At 38.2% G+C, this 21810-nt stretch overlaps 1 protein-coding gene across 4 annotated transcripts; it reads left to right on the top strand.

Annotated features, from left to right (window-relative positions):
- Positions 1–999: 999 nt before the first annotated feature.
- Positions 1000–21810, top strand: LOC117305310 (nucleosome assembly protein 1-like 1). 4 transcript variants are annotated; one of them, XM_033790171.1, is made up of 14 exons: positions 1000–1080; positions 3974–4022; positions 7560–7666; positions 8665–8764; positions 9927–10068; positions 11539–11631; positions 12688–12733; positions 13679–13821; positions 14819–14958; positions 16365–16533; positions 17625–17741; positions 18857–18880; positions 20300–20362; positions 21144–21810. In XM_033790171.1, the coding sequence occupies exons 2-14, from the start codon at positions 3997–3999 to the stop codon at positions 21174–21176; spliced, it is 1203 nt and encodes a 400-aa protein (XP_033646062.1). In that variant the 5' UTR covers positions 1000–1080; positions 3974–3996; the 3' UTR covers positions 21177–21810. The 4 variants fall into 4 exon arrangements, with proteins under 4 accessions (XP_033646062.1, XP_033646059.1, XP_033646061.1 ...); XM_033790168.1 differs by having other exon boundaries at positions 1007–1080; positions 11539–11646; XM_033790170.1 differs by lacking the exon at positions 1000–1080 and adding an exon at positions 1317–1460 and having other exon boundaries at positions 11539–11646.

Below are 21810 nucleotides of genomic sequence, written 5' to 3'. Positions count from 1 at the left end.
ACCACCATGTCACACGAAGTTGTGTGCGTTTTAGATGGTTGATTTCGAGACCTCAAGTTCTAAATCTGAGGTCTCGAAATCAAATTCCTTGAAAATTACTTCTTTCTCGAAACTATGGCACTTCAGAGGGAGCCGTTTCTCACAATGTTTTATACCATCAACCTCTCCCCATCGTCACAAAGAAAGGTTTTATGCTAAAAATTATTTTGAGCAATTGCCAATAGGGCTTATTGGTAATGGTCAAAGACCAGTCTCCTCCAGTCGTCACTTGGTGTATAAATGCATCAGACAAACCTGTGAAAATTAATTGGGTTCAGTTGGTCGTCGAAGTATGATAGAAAAAACGCCCTTGTCAAACGAAGTTGTGTGCTTTCATGCTTGATTTCGATACCTAAAATTCTAAATCTGAGGTCTCGAAATCAAATTCATGGAAAATTACTTCTTTCTCTAATACGTCACTTCAGAGGGAGCCGTCACAATGTTTTATACTATCAACCTCTCCATCCCCATTACTCGTTGTCAAGTAAGGTTTTATGCTTATAATTGTTTTGAGTAATTACCAATTATTGTCCATCCACCGCCTGAAACGTTGGTTTTAGTAGTACAAATACAATTGTAGGGCTGCAGGTGTTAACAAGAGGCCAGAAGAAATTATGGCAGGTCGCGCCTATTATGAAAAAGTAAGCTATGTTTTGGACTTATGATTTGATCAGTGATGTACCGACGTAATGGGGCATAATGTCCAGTTTTCCCACATGATAATTCTACCTCCATGATTGTAGGCACTCAAATCTGTGTAATGATCATTGCACGGTAGTCTTTTTATGATTGCTTTCTGGTCACTCCACACTACTGGGCTGATTTAATTGAGGGCTACATTGTAGACATGAGTAGCTGCGGCTTCAAGTTGTGAAACAATAATCGGAAAAATTCGCGGGAAATCTCATGTACACTGCTTTGTTACATGTTCCGTAATTGGCTAGACGTTCTCCGTGACTGGTCATTTCGACCAATCAGGAACGGGTTTGTATACAACCGCCATCTTGCGATCCAGCTCGCGACGTGAATTTTGTACAACAGGTAAAAAAATGATGAATTTCTTTAATAATGTGCAATTAAATCTAATTCAACGATGTTTATATCTTGTTTGGGAATTCAGTCAGTTCCAGATAGCATGTAATTTGTTTTTATCATTGATAGTGATTGAAACTTCATCATTTAACATTATGATTCGTTGCCTTTTTGTGAATTGTGGTCTACTCAGTGGTGCATGGCAAGGTTGCATGCACTGTGCAGTGTAGGGCGACAGCATGGTAATTCTCGATCCTCACGCTGCTGGCATGTCCTTCATGTCCTTCACGTCCTTGTGCGCGGTCTACGTGTTTCGAAATGATTGCTCGTGTACGTCAAATTTGGTGATCATGCTCGCAACACACGTAAATGACCAGTAGGCCTGAAAAGTAAAAACCGGTACTGTGCTTTATTCAATATGGAATACAAATACAATCCAGCCATATTTATTAAAATAATTGCTTTTTTACAATGTTTATTTTTTTAGTTCTTTGTAAAAAATTGTAGTTTGTTTAATTGCATGATTAGTCATGTTACTGTAGTTTTTTGTAGTGTACACAGTGTTAGTTAGTGTGTGGACTGTGGTTTCCCTTTTTTTTCATTTCTTTATTTTGCAACTGTATTCAATATTTCTTTTTTAATTTACAATTACATACATTATACAATATAAAAGTTTCGGTAAAATTATCAAGAACCAGGCCTTATTCATTGGGATTAAACCACTAGCTAGTTGAAAACCTCTTCACCACATTGATTCCCTAGCCCTAGTAGGACGTCAGTTAGTTGCGATAATCGTAACCCTCCATCCTCCCGACGGTCGGAGACCGGAGGGTTACGACACAAGACTGATATTATCGGTGTAACTAGCAGTTTTGACCAGTTTTTGCCAGACTCGTGATCAGATTCGTCCTTTTTTTCCACTTTCCAAAATCATGACAGACATTCTAAACACATAGAGTTGATCTTTATTCTATGACAACGTCATCTGGAACCCTTAAAACAACATCATGAAAATATTTGGCAGAAAAAACGACAAAACTTACCAAAAGACTGACCGAATATATCCATAATCCATAGCGGGGCCAACTAGTAATTTTGAACGTCGCACTTGCTTGGCAACAACCAATCAGCGTGACCCAACCAAACACGCATCTGGACGAGCCATGGCTGTCGTATGCGTATCGGCCATTCCAGCTTGCAAACTCACCGCCTGTGTGTGTAAGCACCGATTCACGGACCGAGTGCGCAGCATGCAGGTTATGTATGAACATCGTGCGTGCACAATTTACATGTACATGTATACAGCGTGTTTGGTTGGGTCACGCTGATTGGTTGTTGCCAAGCAAGTGCGACGTTCAAAATCACTAGTTGGCCCCGCTATGGATTATGGATATATTCGGTCAGTCTTTTGGTAAGTTTTTGTCGTTTTTTCTGCCAAATATTTTCATGATGTTGTTTTAAGGGTTCCAGATGACGTTGTCATACAATAAAGATCAACTCCATGTGTTTAGAATGTCTGTCATGATTTTGGAAAGTGGAAAAAAAGGACGAGTCTGGCAAAAACTGGTCAAAACTGCTAGTTACACCGATAATATCAGTCTTGTGTCGTAACCCTCCGGTCTCCGACCGTCGGGAGAATGGAGGGTTACGATTATCGCAACTAGACGTCAGTCAGTGCCACTGCACTGACGTCCTGGGTATAAAGGTTCTTTACAATGCGAACACAAATTTGACTACAATTTTCTTTATTTTTTACCTGATTTGAGAAGTTGAAATTCTGTTCATATATTCATAGTGTCGCTCACTATATTTTCAACGAGTTTACAGCTAACAAATATATCCATGGAAGAAATTATTCCCGAAAATATTGTCGAAGTTCTGCACTGGCGATGTTGATTATTGTGTACCAATTGATAGTGTGAGCCCAAGTGCACATGACTTTAGAGTGCAGCGCGTTGTCTTGCCGCTATTATTCGCCGTCAACTTGGTAGGTGCCATCAACTTGCATGCAACTCCTCCAATACACATTTAAAATCCACGAGGCATAAAACTGGAAAGTACTACAGCTCAAATAGAAAGTTTATAAGTTTCAGGTTGAATTTTGGTTACAAAGCGAGTTTTTTTTTTTTTTTAAATATTCATAAGCAGTAAAGCCGTCTGCCGCCATCTAGCTTTTTCACAGGGGTACTTCTGGACGGACAACAGAGGGCGCTTTCCTGTGCGCGTATATTTTTTTCTCAGGACAGATGAGGCCACTTAGCATGCGCTAATTTTATGGCCTCATCTGTCCTGGGAAAAAGATACGCTTCCAGCACATGGAGTCTTGGCACAAGACGTTTATGCTCGGTATACTATGCTCTGCGCTTTGTGTAAATTGCTCGCTGACTGTTATCCATCTGCTTAAGTGGGTGAATGACGCAAGTTGATGGCGCCGCCAGTGATCAGTGCAAGAAAGTGTTTACACGGAAGTTGGTGCATGACGTGGGAATGGAAAACGTTAATTTCAATTTTCTTTTCACAAATTATTATTACCAAAGGAGTTAATTTAACAATTTTAAATAATGCAGGCTTTGATTTCCAACTACAAGGAACATTTGAGTAAAAGTTCAGACTCTCGAGTAAGGTAGAAATATTTTTAACAGATTTTTGAAAAAAATTCGCAATGGTACATGACCTTTATACCTTGGACTCCGTCGCGTTGCATGCAACGGAGGAGTCCAACCTGGGCTAATTGATTCCCTTATTTATTTCATATGTTACATGTAGCTATTGTATAAAAACTTCCTAGTGGAAAGAAAGCTGTGACAACAATTTGATTTATTGGTGTCGTGTCCATGTTTGCTTGAAATTGTCCATTTATTTGATCTGCAAATTGAAATATCTTTCTTATTTTGATTTTCAGATCCCACGTACATTTAATCCAAGATGACAGACCAAGGTGGAGCTGAGAGGTAGGCTGTATACCATCCTAGTTATGATAACGTAACCCTCCTTCCGACGGCCGCCAGGCCGGAGGGTTACGAGATCAGTTCGAGCGGCAATGGTTAATCTGGTCCAACACGTACAATTTCGACAGCTAGTCACCAGATTCGCCCCATTTTTACCACTTTCAAAAATCACGACACAAATTCTAAGGGCACTTAATCCTCAATGTCTAATGAACACTCAAAACACCATTGAGAAAATATTTTTGAAGAAAAAGGACAAAAACTTGCAGATCCCGGAGCGAATTCCCAGGTTTATATTTTGAACCTGTCGCATCGCTTTGCAAACGCATAAAAGGGGTGTTACAAAGTTGCAGTGCGTGCGCGCCATTATGAGTGAACGGCGTGCAATGCAAACGGGCGGCCGTCGGGAGGAGGGTTACGTTATCGCAACTATACACCATCCCACAAAAATGCACAAGATTATCAATCTGTGCTGGCTTTAATAAGGGAATCAATGTGTGGTGAAGAGGTTTTCAACTAGTTTTCAACTAGAAGTTAAGGTAAATTATAAAGAACCAGGCCTCGGCGGGTTTATACCACTATTTGAAAACCGATTCAACACACTTTGGTTCCCATTCATAAATACCTCTTCGGTAAAAAAACATCAACACTTTTGGTCAAAAAGTAAAATAAATGCAAAAATGTTAATTGTTCAATGTATTCTTTCAACATAACACCCCTCCAGCTATGAAATGGTAAGGCCCTCGGGTAAAAAACTGTTTATAAGGGAATGCTGTGCACGTATCGCGTGATCTGGCACAACTGTCCGGGCCGTTGCTCTCGACCAATAGGAATGAAAAAACTGTCTTATAAGCGCAGGTGCTAGCTAGCGTGTCACGCCCATGTTTCAACACTTTTTACTGGTCATAAACAAAAGGGTCATAAACAAAAGTTTATACACACCCACGTGACGTGCTCTCCACCAATAGGAATAGCAAAACTGTCAGAGGTATTTATGAATAAGGGAATTAAAGGGTAGTGACGAGTTCTTTAACGGACGTTTAAACCAGCAGGTTCATTGCCGTGTGATAAAGACCTGACCGTTAATCGACCCCCACATGACGCGCTCTCCACCAATAGGAATAGCGACACTGTCTGGGGTATTTATGAATAATGAACAATGTCTTATATGATCGTTCAATCTTCTAATGATCGAGTCATTACTCTTTTATTCCCATTCCCATTCAAAAAGGTTAAAAACTTTTAAAAATATACAATAATGGACACTTTACCAATTGAAAATTTGAGTGGTTTTTTTTCAGAAACTTTGTGAAGAATCTGTTTGTGGCTGGTGTGTACGCCTGCGCTTAGAAAGAAATAGATTACACGCTGTTACTATAGCTACATGTATGAATTGTGTGTTTCGCGTGATAATATTGGCGTACGCGTGCGTCCTTCACGCGGTAGCCAGCCGGTTATAAACAGCTCCAGCTGGTCATTATCAACCGTTTAAACACCCCCACGTGACGCGCTCTTCACCAATAGGAGTAGCGAAACTGTCTGTGGTATTTGCCTATGAAAACATATTGCTTACATGTAGTAAGTTCACACAATCTGCCATTGTCTGCTACAGTAGCAGTCCTTTATAGAACATTCATTCATCATCACAAAACTACGTTGCTAACAGTGTGTTTTTTTTTAATCAATATTTTTAAATAAAGATGTCAACAGAAATGGTTAGAAAATTTAGATTCTGTAATACTACATTTGAAATATTTATATCAGAACCTCTTCATGTGAATGGAAGTAGGTCAAACCTTGCGGGCCTACAAGCCGCTATGGTCTTTGCTCCCATTTCATGAACATTCTGAAATGTTCACTAGCATTCAATGGTTCTTGCAAGTAGTGCTTGCAAAGCAGCTATGTAATGAAGACTAGCCCATTGTTACATGTAGGCCTTAAAGGTAATGTACAGAATTGAGCTGACAAAATAGTCGCACACAGTTTCATGTTTAGTGTGATCATATTTTTGTGCGAAGATAATGTAGTTCCAAACGTCATTTTGCAATAAACTCAGGCGATTTTTTTTTTCGAAACGTCATGCAAATTCCGTAATTTTTTTCTCGAACATCACTTAAAATCCATCACAAAAAAATACGTTTGAAACTTGGTGTTTATGATCTAAACAAAAATTATGGAAGCTTGACAAAGTTTTTTTTTTTTTATGGATTTTAGGTATGAGAGGCTTCAATAAATTATAGTAGTGTTGTTTTTGGGTTGTTTTTTTTAGTTGGGCTTCACCATAGAAAATAATTAATATGTTCCTTGTGCTTTACTTGTGCTATAGTATTTTTTAAACTAAAATAAAAAACTACAGGTTTCGCTGCTGGAGACTCTACTTTTTTTAAATGACCACTGCAAGATGAAAACTAAAAATATTTTGTGGAAAAATTACGTTTGAGGTTGTTAAATGGTTTTTATTGCAAAGAAGATGTCTATGTGTGGTATGTGAATTCTGGCATGTAGTATTGTAATACATTAGTGGAGTGCATTATGTTCATGTACTGTATTCATGTACATATTTACCGTGGAAGTGTCTAGGCCGACCTGTTGAGAGCACTGAATTCAAACTCTGGTGTTTCTGATCAGCAGAGTGTGGGTTCAAATCCCCAGCCATGACACTTGTGTCCTTTTAAAAGCAAGACACTTAAACATTGCTTTGATCTTTGGATGGGACGTAAAGCCGTGTAAAATAACCCAGTGCAATTTCAAAAAGAAAAGGGGTTCGCCGGGATGTTCCTGGCTGTGGCTGCTGTTCGCACCCAATCACCTTTTTAAAACTTATAAGGTGCTAAATAATTTGGTCTCAGACTTCATCACTTCAATAACCTATCTTTCTGAAAGTTTGTATATGTATCATTTCAAAATTTACCCAGTCAGTTTCCCTTGTGGTTTATATTGATACATATATACTCAGCGCCTTGAGTACCTTGTTAGGTATACGTGTGCTAGACTTTCGATATATTTATTATGTAAATAAGAAGAAATGTACACGTCCTATCACAACTACATGTATTGGTTGAATAAGATGCATGAGTAAAAAAAATAAACTTCTCTTAATATTTATGCATGAGTTCACATCGACACAATTCTACCCCAAAACGAGGCCATAAGACAGCCACTGCAAGTGGTGGTGGACATGTGCCATATTATTATTATTATTATTATTATTATTATTATTATAGTAGTATTTTGGGTAAGAATTATGACGTCATGCATGAATATTAAGAGAGGCGGATTGGTTGAATAAATCAATAAGATGTATTAATTTTGGTTTTTACCCATACACCAATGTATGTTAGCACTGAATACTCAGTACTTTCCTGAGTCGTGTGAAAAAAATATCATAGGCATATTACTTAGATTCGAACCCACAACCCTTGCAATTCTAGAACAGTGTCTTACCAACAAGACCACCAAGATTGCCTGGTAGCTAGAGGCATTTCGAATTCTATGAATAAGATGACTTAGTAAAATGCAGTACTGATTGTCTTTGTATAGCATGGACACCGTTGATACAGTCGTTACCATCGATGCAGGTGCGCAGGGAGACTCTGCTGATGTAGATGGAGTTGAAGTTATTGATCCAGTGGCAGAGAAAGCTACAAGTAAGTGAAATCATGTACACAAGACTAGATCAAAACCTAGATCATCATGTAGTCATGACTATCTTTCAGTTGAGATTGATAGTTGATCAAAACCTGCAGCCGGTTTCACGAATTGCTACGATGTCCTAACTTAGGATGGGTTCAATGCGTCCTAACGTCTTCAGATACAAAAATTAACTTGCCCTAAGTCTTAGGATAAATCCTAAGTGAGAAAGAAAAGTTTGGTGAAATCGACGGCTGGTTGATTCTGTTTTTGCTGATCCTAATCTGGTGTTTCCATTTAACCCTGGACGACATAAAAAATCTAGAGCTTTTTGGCCAATCGTAAATCAGCCAACCGGCCCATTAGCCTATAAATATTTCAAGAAAGTTCGTCCCACCATGGCTAGATGTGAAGACGTATACCTACATGTGTTAAGCCCAAATTAAAGTTTCAAGTCGAAAAAAACTCCGGCAGAATACATTGTATATTGTCTTGAAATAAAAGAATACCAACTAAGTCACGCTATTTCGGTATTTTCAAAACCAACAGCAATATTGACGATGTTGTTATCAATATTGAATCGTGACATAATTATTGTGATTTCATCCAGGTTTATTTCCATTATATTTAAATATAGAAGAAATTAGCCTAGTCTAGTCCGATAGGATGGAACATGGCATCATTTTGCAGCCCTGTTACATTGGTTCAACAAATTGAGTCATTACCTTCATTCTAAGGTTTAAAAAAAAAAAAATTGATCATATTTTAGATAGATTTTCCAATCTGCATTGACCATGATCTATAGTTTCCATACATAATTTCCACCAGACTGTATTGAATTAAGGGTTATTTATTTTGGTTTTACCCATACACTGATGTGTGTTAGTACTGTTTTCCTGGTCCTTTCCTGAGCTCTTTGAACAAACTCACAAGCATGTGACTTGGATGGGATTCCAACCCAAGACCTTTACAATTCTAGAGTTAATGGTTGTTATTCATTGATGTTGCTTTACAGTGGAACTGAAAACCCAAGCCCTGCAGAATCCCAAAGTCTTGGCAGCATTGCAGGATCATCTAGAGAACCTGGTTGGTCAACGCAGTGGATACATTGAAAGGTATCACACACATGAAACAATGCACAAGCACGCAAGCTTTACTTGAATCCAATCGTTTTTATGTTGTAAAAATTATCAAACTTTGAGGGCAGCTGCAGTCGACTTGATTAGTTTCAAGCAAGGTGGTTTGAGGAGTAAAGCCCCGGTCACCCAGGCCATGGTAACGAGACGAAGAATGAACACATTATCAGTACACGCCCTCAATTGGTTGAATAAGCTCAGGCGCATTCTGTGTGGAGCATTTTAACCAATAGAATGCCTTCTCTTTGTGCAATATCGCTGCAGTGGGACCGGGCCTTGAAGGCAGTGGAACTTTATAAAACCTAACTTGGTACTGAGTAATCATAATTAGAGAAAGGTTGATAGTATAAAACATTGTGAGAAACGGCTCCTTCTGAAGTAATGTAGTTTTGAGAAAGAAGTAATTTCCCATGAATTGGATTTCAAGACCTCAGAATGAGATTTTGAGGTCTCGGAATCTAGCATCTGAAAGCACACAACTTCGTGTGAGAAGGGTTTTTTTCTTTATTGATTATCTCAAAACTTCAACGACCAATTGAGCTCAAGTTTTCACAGGTTTGTTATTTTATGCATATGTTGAGATACACCAAGTGAGAAGACTGGTCTTTAACTAGTTTGTACTAGTAGTGCCCAGTGACTTTAACAAGCAGGGTGGTTTGGGGGAGTGGCAGGCAGGATGGTTGTGTGTGGTTTTGGGAAATAGCAGGCAGGCTGGGTGGTTTGGGAGTGGCAGGCAGGGCGGTTGTGGGTGGCTTTGGGAGGCTTTGGGAGTGGCAGGCAGGGTGGGTTTGGGAGTGGCAGGCAGGGTGGTTTTGGGAGTGGCAGGCAGGGCAGTTGTGGGTGGCTTTGGGAGTGGCAGGCAGGGTGGGTTTGGGAGTAGCGGGCAGGGTGGTTGTGGTGGTTTTGGGAGTGACTGGCAGGGTAGTTTTGGGAGTGACTGCCAGGGTAGTTTTGGGAGTGACTGCCAGGGTGATTGTGGTTTTGGGAGTTGCAGACGGGGTAGTTATGATAGTTTACTTGATTGTTTTTTTTTTCACTGGTTTGTCAAACATGTCGATAATGAAGATGCTGGGATTTAATTATGCCACAGTTGCCATGGTTTTTCACTTACGTTAATCTATTCTTCTTATTAACTTTTTAGTTTACCTAAAGTTGTTAAGAGACGGATCAAAGCTCTGAAGAATTACCAAGTAAAGTATACTCAGATGGAGGCTAAATTCTATGAGGAAGTTCATCAGCTGGAGTGCAAATATGCCAAGATGTATGAAGGACTCTTTGAAAAGGTACGTAATGTATCTACCAATCCCAAGCACCAATCCATATCTCCAATATGCATCCCTGTATTTAGGCCTTCCTGTGCCGATTTATTGGGGGGTTTCCTTTGCTTAAAGGAGTGGACACTATTGGTAATTACTCAAAATAATTATTAGCATAAAACCTTTCTTGTTAATGAGTAATGGAGAGCTGTTGATAGTATAAAACATTGTGAGAAACGGCTCCCTCTGAAGTAACGTAGTTTTCAAGAAAGAAGTAATTTTCCACGAATCGATCTGGAGACCTCATAATTAGATTTTGAGGTCTCGAAATCAAGCATCTGAAAGCATAAACTTTGTGTGACAATGGAGTTTTTTCTTCCATTAATATCTCACAATTTCGATGACCAATTGAGCTAAATATTTCACAGGTTTGTTATTTTATGCATGTTTGGATACACCCAAGTGACTGGTCTTTGAAAATAACCAATAGTGTCCAGTGTCTTTAACGTCCTCCTATAGACGTACCTAAAACAACTTGTTAGCTTCTTTGTCAAAGAATATCATACAATGGAATCTATACACAAAATGGTCAATGAAGAATGAAGTGTTCACAGGCCGAGAGTGTGTCTGTTCTCCAGAAGTAGTATTGGCACAACCTCGTTCACATGGGTGATAGGTCTCGCCATTCCATTTTTCCCCAGCATGCCTTGCTCGCTCATTACTCCAGGGTTGGAATCATTAAAGAATCAAGCACATTTTGTTAAGAGCTGTGGCCGCTCCACTCTATGTGCCCCTGCGCAAGAGGGGCACCAGTCAGAGAGCAACTGGTACTCTCGTTCTTCTTTGATCTTATGATATAAATAACTGTATGCAGTTTAGGGAAACGGCAAAAAAAATGATTCATTTGAAATGGAATCGTGTCAAAATACTTCCATTCAAAGGTTTTTAACAAGCGTGAAGGAAAAGGAGACACTTTTGGGAGCCAATCGGCATTGTTTCTCAGTACATCGCTACCATGGGTTAGTGATACAGTTAGATACGGCGCACTGACCACAGTAGCGTGGCTGGTATTGCCATTAAATGAAGAATGTTGGTTTTGCATCAACTTACAATTGATGTACCAAAGAAAAAAGGGACACGGTAGGAGTTCCAACTACTTGGAATTCCTTGCATGTCCTTTCTCAGTGATTTAGGTTTGAATTGACACTCTTGAATCCCCAGCTGTGACACTTGTGTCCTTAAGCAAGACACTTGTGTCCCATGTGTTGTGTAACGCATGTAAAAGAACCCAGTGCACTGGCTGGCTTGGCAGCATATTGCGCCACAACACCTTGCAAACCATTACATGGTGCTAAGGAATAGGTCTCATTATTCAAATTTTGTCCCACTCACCTTGCAGTGCAGTAAAAATACCTGGCGTGTTATAAATACGGTTATTATTATTGAAAAGCTAGAAGGTACTTATTGAGGTATTAAACTACAATTTTTTGTTATCAGAGGAGAGAGGTGGTGACTGGTGCCGTTGAGCCTACAGATTCTGACTGTGAGTGGGAAAGCAGTGATGAAGAAGAGGAAGACACAGATGAAAAAGTAAACACTTTGGCTGTAAGTACAGGGTCTGGGCTACAACCTAGTACTCTGGCTCTACACCCCGTACTCAGACGTCTCTTACTTCATATATTGGCATGAAAATGCCTTCTTTACTTCACCTGTAACCAGTGAAAGAATCCTTCAAGAAATTAGAAAGCTTCAAACTTGCCTGAAGTTGAAGTGATATTTGAAGTTGTGGTGGTATGCGCCAGATATTATGGAGAGATCCCCACTACTCCTATTACTATATCAATTTGAGATGTGTTTACGATGCACCTTTTTAAATTACATCCAGAGGTGTGCACACGACCTTCCTAGGCTTTGGCTTAGCCCTTTATAGGACTCTTCTTCTGTGCTGTACACAGATACAGAGTCCTAACTATTAGGGCCCAGTTCTGGGGCGGAAAATTTTCAGAAATCCATAACTCAAATCTTACCTGCAAGAAGCCACTTATTTCAACAGATTCACATTCAATGGCAGTATGCTTTTTTGCGTTGGGTTTTGGTCCTCATATATACCTCACAAATCCGTCATTTTTTGTGAATTAATGCATCTCCCAAGGTTAATTCTTTATCCCCTATTGACCCCTAGCACGCATGTCACATGTAGCGATTGTCCCACCCTCACCATTTTGGCAGTCAATAGGTTTACGTGTAAACGCCGCGTCGCCTAAAATGCGCACTTCACTGAATAACTTGCAGTGACATTGATCATCAAAATGGCGCATCCAAGATTATGCTGTTGATGACGTCAGGTGAATTGGGTCAATACATAATGTTTGAGCATCATGGCAGTATACATGGCAAAAGAAAGAATGAAGCATGGCACGTGTTCAACCAATCAAATGACTAGGATCGATGTGTGTGGTATATAATTGGTGTTGGGGTATATGTATGTACCATTCAGCCTGGATCAAAGATTCTATTTGGATGCACTATATTTATGCAATCATTATTGAGGAGTTGACATGAATACAGGCTAATATTCCTACAAATATTGATCTATACCAATAATATATTGTAATGATTTATATGATGTTTGTGTTTTGATACCAGGGTGATCTTAAGGACAAGGCTAAGCTAGATGAAGACAAAGAAGAAGGTATGCATACAATAACCAAGTGGTTCTATACCGAAAGTGTGTTGGTTACGTTGATGGGGGCATGGTTGGCTGTTGCGTTAAGTGCTCGCCTCTCACCAAGGTGACCCCGGATTGATACCCGGCCAGGGCCATATGTATAATGATTTGTGCTTCGTTTCTCTGCTGTGCCGCGAGGGTTTTCCTGACCATCTAGTTTTCACCCCTCAGGAAAAGTCAAACACTTTCGATCTTTGGCTGTGCTCTGTGGTCATAATGGGTTGATTTGGCTGGCAGCTGAATGCGCCCTTGCTTCTCGAACATGTTGTAGCCGCGTCCTTCGCAATTCAGCTCTTAGCTGCGAGTAAGGATGATTAGCCTCCAAATTTATTATTACTATTATTATTTATCTCATTTGTAAGTTCACTGACTTATAGGAGGATTTGACAGTACATGTATGCAAATTAGTTCCTATTGTTTTGTTTTTTTATAGTTTATTTTTAACAAACTCACATAAAACCAACCTGTGAACATGTAATAATCAATTTGGCCATAGTTGTTGCATAGTAATTTTTGGATTGTAACAATCCAGTAGGTAAGACTGATCATGTGTAGAATTATCACATGTTATTGGGCTTGGATAGTATTTCAGCTTACAGAATATGTATTACTAATCAGTAAGCTTTGATATTTAAAGTTAGTTCGTTGACAACCAATCCAGTACTTTGTCTTAGACTGATATAATGGTTCCTTTATCATTAGAAGATTGAATGATCACATGAGGTATTGTTCATTATTCATAAATACCCCAGACAGTTTCGCTATTCCTGTTGGTGGAGAGCGCGTCATGTGGGGGTGGATTGATGGTCGGGCATTTATCGCATGGCAACGACCCTACTGGTTTTAACTGGCCGATTAAGAACTCGTCGCTACTCTTTGATTCCCTTATTTGATGACGTTTGATTGCAGAATCTGCAGCTGGTATTCCTGACTTCTGGCTGACTATCCTGAGAAATGTAGAGACTCTTTCAGATATGATACAAGATCACGATGAAGCTATTCTAACCCACCTGGAGGATATTAGAGTCAAGTTTCATGAAGGTGTACAAATGGTAAGCTCTGCATTCAATTTATTCATGGCTGTTTCCCTGTCGCTGCTTTCTGTATGGCCAAATGTTTGAATGGTGATAATCAGGCTGAGACATCATAACAATTCATAACCTGTTTAAAAACATATCCGTTTTCTTTGTACAATTGTTGATTTCCTTTTACAGCGCATGGGGACCTCACTGTGATATGCACTATATAAGAATGGTTTATTATTAAATAATAATAATATTATTTTGTAAAAATAGTAATATTGGTTTTTGTATAGTGCTTTATACACCATGTCTCAAAGCGCTTCCAACATTATTACCCCTGGTCACTGAGCCATTACATTCCTTAAACCATCTCAGCTCCCTGGGGAGTATACAGCCTGTGCCGCCAAATATATTCCTTTAACCATCAGGATAATAAACATGTTAGATTGAGTCAAATCACTAAATGTAATGCTTGATAACTACACACTATAGACTGCACGATCTGTAGTGCCAAGTGAAAGTAGTAGTCCTTGCAGATTTCCTACCTTCCACGAAGCTTAGGCAATATCACGATATCCAAAATCAGGATCCCAGTTCTTGAACAATTCTGTCGATCGAGTTAAAAAAAAAAAATTGATATATATAAATTCCAATTTTGATTATTAAGTACTGATGCTTTTCCTATTTGAGACAAACTCACAACAACATTTCCAAACCTAGAATGTCACAGACCCAACCGCACAATTCCCCAATTTCCAAATGAGTTTGCTATGATATCAATGGGAGACTTTGAGGTGCTAGGTGGTAGCATACTTACCAGGTAAATTTCCATTGTTTATGTAGTTCTGAGCATGGGCACATCATCCAGGACAATGGATTTAACCTGGTAAATCTGCTGCCATTAAGCGTTCCAGACCGAACCCCAAGATTCCCTAATTGCAATGCCTCAATTTCCAAATGAGTTTGCTATGATATCAACTGTAGAATTGAATGGTACCTGATTGTTTGTTATTGTTTTACCACCCAGGGTTTCACATTAGAGTTCCATTTTTCACCTAATGATTCGTTCACCAACACCGTCCTGACTAAGAGTTACCAGATGAGATCAGAGCCTGATGAGAGTGATCCATTCAGCTTTGAAGGACCAGAGATTATCAGCTCTTCAGGGTAGGTTGTAAAGGTCTTCATTCAGTTCATTATAAGGGCTCCAAATAAACACTTGACCACAGGGCGAATGCTCCCGAATGCTCCCGAACGCTGCAGAATGCTCCCGCATGCTGCCGAACGCTGCAGAACGCTGCAGAATGCTACCGAATGCTAGTAAACTCAAGATTGTATGAGTCCAGCTGTCTTGTGTTTTAATAATAATAATATATCACAGTGTATACACTTGTTTAAAGGGAAGGTACACGTTTGGTAATTACTCAAAACAAATATTAACTTAAAAACTTGCTTGGTAGCGAGCATTGGAGAGCTTTTGATAGTATAAAACATTGTGGGAAACGACTCCCTGTTAAGTAACGTAGTTTTTGAGAAAGGTAATTTCTCACTAAAATAATAAAAGAGTAGAAGTATTTTATTTTTATCTGAAAGCACACAAATTCGTCAAACAAGGGTGCTTTTACTTTCATAATTTTCTCACAACTTCGATGACCAATTGAGCCCAAATTTTCACAGGTTTGTTATTTTATGGTTATGATGGGATACATTAAGTGAGAAGACTGGTCTTTGACAATTACCAAACATTAACCTTCCCTTAAGGCACTAGACACCTTTGTTAATTGTCAAAGACCACTCTTCTCACTCAACATATGCATCAAAAAAAAAAACCTGTGAAAATTTGAGCTCAATTGGTTGTCAAAGTTGCCAGAGAATAATGGAAGAAAAAACGCACTTGTTGCACAAGTTGTGAGCTTTCAGATGCTGGATTTCGAGACCTCAAAGAGTTCTCAAAATCAAATTCAAATATTTTAGTTGAAAATTAATTCTTTAAATACTTCAGAGGGAGCCAGTTCTCACAATTTTTTATACTATCAACAGCTCCCCATTACTCGTTACCAAGTAAGGTTTTATGCTAATGATTATTTTGAGTAATTACCAATAGTGTCCAGTGCCTTTAAATAAAAATGTTCAAATGGTGACTTTGAGTTTGATCAAACATCTTTTAATTGTTTTGAGTGTGGACTGGAGACCAACAGAGGTCCACATACTGTAGGGACTTGAAACACTATGTGTGGAGCCCCAATTGGCCCTGCTCTCAGCCACTTTGCCTATCGTAGTTGAAGCGGTGTCTAAGTGCGAACAGTTCACATTTAAGAACATTTCAGCAGAGGAAAGTTCCATGTGTAATATTGAATGAAGCTTTTACAGTATAGTGATTAATGCTGGATAACCCATTAACTTTAGTTTTACTAATGTTATTATGACATAGTAGCTTTGAACACATTTTTCCAAAATAATTTGTTGCTCTGGTTTGAACTTTTGTGTCTCATTTTTCCAGCATGATGCAGAAAAGAAAAGAAAACTTTGTCCGATAAGATTTTGTTGATATGAACCTGCCTGTATTTTTCTAGGTGTACAATTGACTGGAAGAAAGGCAAGAATGTAACCATGAAACTTATCAAGAAGAAACAGAAGCATAAAGGCAAAGGAACAACCCGTATGGTCACCAAGACAGTACAGAATGATTCCTTCTTTAACTTCTTTAGTCCTCCAAAAGGCCCAGAAGAAGGTGCTGAAGTTGTAAGTAGAACACTAAAGTATTACATAGGCTTAGACTCGCATGAAAGGTCCTTTAGAATAGCATGAAAGGTCCTTTAACGAAAACAACACTGAAGGTAAAACAAAATGATTAAGCTATTAATAACTTTTTTTTCTTAAAGACACTGGACACCTTCAGTAATTGTCAAAGACCAGTATTTTCACTTGGTACATCTCGACAAATGCACAAAATAACAAACCTGTGAAAATTTGAACTCAATTGGTCGTCAAAGTTGCGAGGTAATAATGGACACAAAAAAACTTGTCACACGAAGTTGTGTGCATTCAGCTGCTTAGATTCAAGACCTCAAAATCAAATTCAAATATTTTTTAGAGAAACAACTTTCTCAAAACTACGTTACTTCAGAGGGAGTCGTTTCTCACAATGTTTTATACTATCAACCTTTCCCCATTACTTGTACCAAGTAAGGTTTTATGCTAATAATTATTTTGAGCAAATACCACCCATTGCCTTAAAGGTTGCTACAAACTTTCATTTAAGACAAAAGCTTGTGAACGATTTTAAGAAAATCCAAATCTCTGAATGGCAAATCATGATATTTTGCATTGAAAATAAATATAACAAGTGATACAGTATATCTTCAAATTATATATTTTTGGTAGATTGTATAATTTGCTTTGAGTTAAAGGAACATTACAGATCTGTTTTTTGCTAACAAAACAGTTGCTGGCAATGTAAGCACTTTATGTAATCAACCATATACATAAACTGACAAACCTGTAAAAGTTTGAGATTGATCGACCATCTGGGTCACGAGAGAATAGTGAAAAACCGATTACAAGTTTTGCATTGCATCGATGCCAAAATAAAAATAAATAAAACGCTCACTTAGCGATAAACTACAAACGCGAAGTTAGATTATTTATTTGTCATCAACTAGGACATTTCAGACAGAAATATTTCAAGGGATGTTTTCAACTATCATCATCATTAGACCGTGTAAGTTTGATGTAAATCTGTGATCTTCATGATTTTTGTTTCTTACCAATTCTGTAACGTTCCTTTAATCCTTTCATAATGTATTGATGAGTGAGTTTGAATGCTTGTACAGGATGAAGAAACGGAGAACCTTCTAAGTGCTGACTTTGAGATTGGCCATTTCATTCGAGAACGCATCATCCCTAGAGCAGTCCTATACTTCACAGGAGAAGCAATCGAAGATGATGAGGTATTTACAGCTTCTTATTATTCAAGTAAACCCAGCTGATCATTAACAACCATTGAAATTAAGAAAGAGGTTTGAATAAAAAGCCAAGAATGTCAAAGCCACTGTCAGAGCTGGTTGCCTACCTTAAATGCTTTGACAAGTTGAAACAAGTAGTTTATCATTTTATGCAAGCTTGATAATGTATACCCTGCTTATAGACCATGTGAATCTTTTTACAATAAGTGTGACCTTGTACATTCTTGGAGTATTCTGGCTGTCACGATACTACACTGGTCCTATGGGAAAGTCATTTTGTGTCATAATTTCCACATAAATCCAAGAGTTATGAAAGTAAAAGTTGGACACGATTTGAAATATCTAAAATTTATTAGAATTAGACAGTGCAATCTCCATAAAATATAAGATTTTATGTATTATTCCATTGAGCTGTGTACAAATCATGCTTGCAGGAAGTCCAGGCTCTGTGGCTCTTTTGTAAACATGTGATAACACAGGTCACATTGTCTCTATATATGACCCTGAATAAGTTGCAGTTATTGTTGCTCAATGTGGTCTTGTAGAAGAATGGATGTGGATTTCAGTTAAGTCTATCATGGTTGCAGTCATTGTCAGATAGTAGGCTCTTTAACAGAATTGGTTTTGCTAGCATAAAATTTGCTGGTAGTGTAAGCACTTAATAAATGTAATCCTCCATATACATAAACTGACACACCTGTAGAAGTTTGAGATCGATCGGCCATCTGGGTCAAAAGGAAATAGTTAAAAAACGATTACACATTTTGCATGACATCGATGAGAGGAAAAAAAAGAATAAAACGCTCACTGAGCGATAAACTCCAAACGCAAAATTAGATTATTTATTTCTCATCAAATATGAAATTTCAGACAGAAATATTTCAAGGGATATTTTCTACTATCATCATTAGACTGTTTAAGTTTCATGTAAATCTGTGATCTTCATGTTGTTTCTTACCAATTCTGTAACGCTCCTTTAAGTCTATCCTTTTTGAAGTCATTGTTGGCTCTTTAACTAAGTTTGATTGCAGTTTTATCCAGAATGTAAATTTTAGATATCATAGAATCTGAGCTTTCCTTGTTTTTGTTTTTTCTTGCAGTATGAAGAGGAAGGAGAGGAGGAGGTAAGTCAATTATTGAAATGGATCAAATATCTACTCAGAGAGCTTGTAATATCCGATCTCAGTCTCCTAACGATGACTAGAGCAAGCTAGTCAAGACAATGAGACCAATTCAAGAACTGACTCCGCGGTAGTGCAGTTTATTACCATCCTATAAGCTAAAGTAGTAGTCCCAGCCAATTTTCTATACCTTCCGCCCGGGTGGTAGTTAAAAAGCAGCATAGTTCTTTTCAGAACTAAGAAGTCTCCCGAACATCCAATAAATCATCCTAAAAACAAACTCTACCTGGCAAGTAGATACACACATGGTGTTACTGCAAACCAAGTATACAATATATATTGATGCCTCACCATGCAATGCCTCAAATCTTATAATAATTTTACTATGCAAAGTACATTACATAAAGACCACACGCATACACAGATATATGGCTGAGCTGCAATGGACTACTGTGTGCATAGAATAGTGTGTGATGTACTACACGGACACGCACAACATTGAACTAGTAAAACTGTTTTAATTGAGTTAGTTTAGTTTGAAACTCAATTTATAAAATAAATTTACATTTTACATGATTGAAAGAATGTGTGAGATTTTAACTTGCAATCTTGTTTATGGAAATATCTGTGCAAAACTTCTGGCGCGGGCAGTTTCTGTTAACTGTCAATAAATAGAGTCTTGGTTTTCATCTGTTACCACCAGAGTACTGCTAGATGGTTCATTGCTAAAGCGAGATACCAGGGAAAATCTTGCTGTGGCATTAAATTGATCACACGTGTTAAAAACTTTGGTCAGTCACATTTTTATTGGTGACCACCAGGGCAAAAAACCTTGTATTAAACAGAACCTTGTAATATGCAAGGTTGTAATAACAGGAGTGGACTTTACATGATACTCTGTAAAAGGAGTAGGTCTCATAATTCAAATGTAGTCCCACATTCCTTGTAGGAAAATACTGAAAGTTGAAGCATCTTCATCTTGAGTGTCACTGAGGGACGGATACATTGTATAGACAATGTCACCTGTGACATCAACTGTTTACAAAAGTGCCACAGAGTCTGGACTTCCTGCAGGCATGATTTGTACACAGCTCAATGGAAGCAAACATAAAATCTTATATTTTATCGAGATAGCACTGTCTAATTCTTATAAACTTTTGATATGATGAAAGGGGGGCACCCGTATCTCAAAACTTGTCCAGCATTTAATTTCATAAATCTAGGATTTATGTGGAAATTATGACACAAAATATCAACATTCCCATAAATATGAACTGTGCAGAAGCTTGCCTGCCAGACTAGCCGAAGAATGTACAAGATCACATTTATTGTAAACAAAGTAAACATGGTCTATACAAGAATGCAAACTTATTCTACAGAGTAATTTGATGTTTATTGCTATATATTCTTTTTGGGTGATAGGATGCGGAAGGTGAAGAAGGTGATGAAGAAGATGAGAATGATCCCGATTATGATCATACTAAGGTAAGTTTATGTGCCCCTTAATGTGCCCCTTAATGTGCCCCTTAAAGGCACTAGACACAATGGGTAATTGTCAAAGACTAGCCTTTACAGTTGGTGTATCTCAACATATGCATAAGATAACAAAACCTGTGAAAATTTGAGCACAATCGGTCATCGAACTTGCGAGATAATAATGACAGAAAAAAAACCACCCTTAACACATGAAGTTGTGTGCGTTTAGACGGTTGATTTCGAGACCTCAAGTCCTAAATCTGAGGTCTCGAAATCAAATTCGCGTACTTCTTTCTCGAAAACTATGGCACTTCAGAGGGAACCGTTTCTCACAATGTTTTATAACATCTACCTCGCCCCATTAATCGTCACCAAGAAAGGTTTTATGCTAATAATTATTTTGAGTAATTACCAATAGTCTCCATTGCCTTTAAAGGCACTAGACACTATTGGTAATCACTCCAAATAATTGTTAGCATATAACCTTACTTGACGAGCATTAGAGAGGTGTGACAACTACCAAAGGTGTTCAGTGCCTTTAATATGATGATTTATAACAAAAGCTTATCAGTCATTTTGATGCCTAGGGTTGGTTTTTAAAGGCCTTTTGTCTGCTTTGTTGTCATTCTAAAAAAAAATGTGTATGTACTTTTTTTTATTATGTAGAAATCAGTATAAAATAACTGAGAATATTCACATATTGTTTTGATTTGTTTGTTTTGGTTTGGGGGATGGTGCTTAGGATTTATTAAGAGTACGATTTAAACCTCATATTTTCTTTTGTCTCCAGGATAGTAAGCCCCAAGAGTGTAAATCACAATAAACAAGTCACTAGTCACCACAGCGTTCATCATAAGGTTCTGTACAATTGACTAACACAAGTCTACTCCTGTACAGAGAGGTAACCAACATGTCCCATACAGTAGAATCATATAAAACAGGCAGTCATCTCAAAATGGAGTAACACCTTTCAGCCTCGAGTGATGGGTCTGTAGGTATCAAGAATCCACAAACCGTTTATCATGTTACTGTTTGTGGATTCATTTGGACGTTCATATTTTTCATTTTTACCTCTATCAAAGAGAAGGTTCAACTCTGGTTTGTAAACTTCATGAAGAAATGTCATAACTTAATAATGTAAACAAAACAGACTGGAATGTCGTGTTATATGTAGGCTTATGATCAATTGGCAGCAACTGTTTGGTTTGGCTTATAGAGTTTGTATTTTTGTACAACATGAAGGGACTGAAACGGATAGATATGAACGACTCCTGTATCAATATAGAAAGGTTTGCAAAAACACCATGTAATGACTATCTCTAATGAGTTGTGGTGGTTCTGAAAAGAACCGTTGGTATCAACTCGGCGTTTCAATTAGTATGTTCTGATCGTCTTCTGGAGAAAGCTGGACTCTGATGCTGCATGCTGCTTAAAGGCAGTGGACACTATTGGTAGTT

The sequence above is a fragment of the Asterias rubens genome, chromosome 22 (assembly GCF_902459465.1).
Source record: "Asterias rubens chromosome 22, eAstRub1.3, whole genome shotgun sequence".
Taxonomy (NCBI): domain Eukaryota; kingdom Metazoa; phylum Echinodermata; class Asteroidea; order Forcipulatida; family Asteriidae; genus Asterias; species Asterias rubens.
This window is presented reverse-complemented; position numbering and strand designations above follow the sequence as displayed.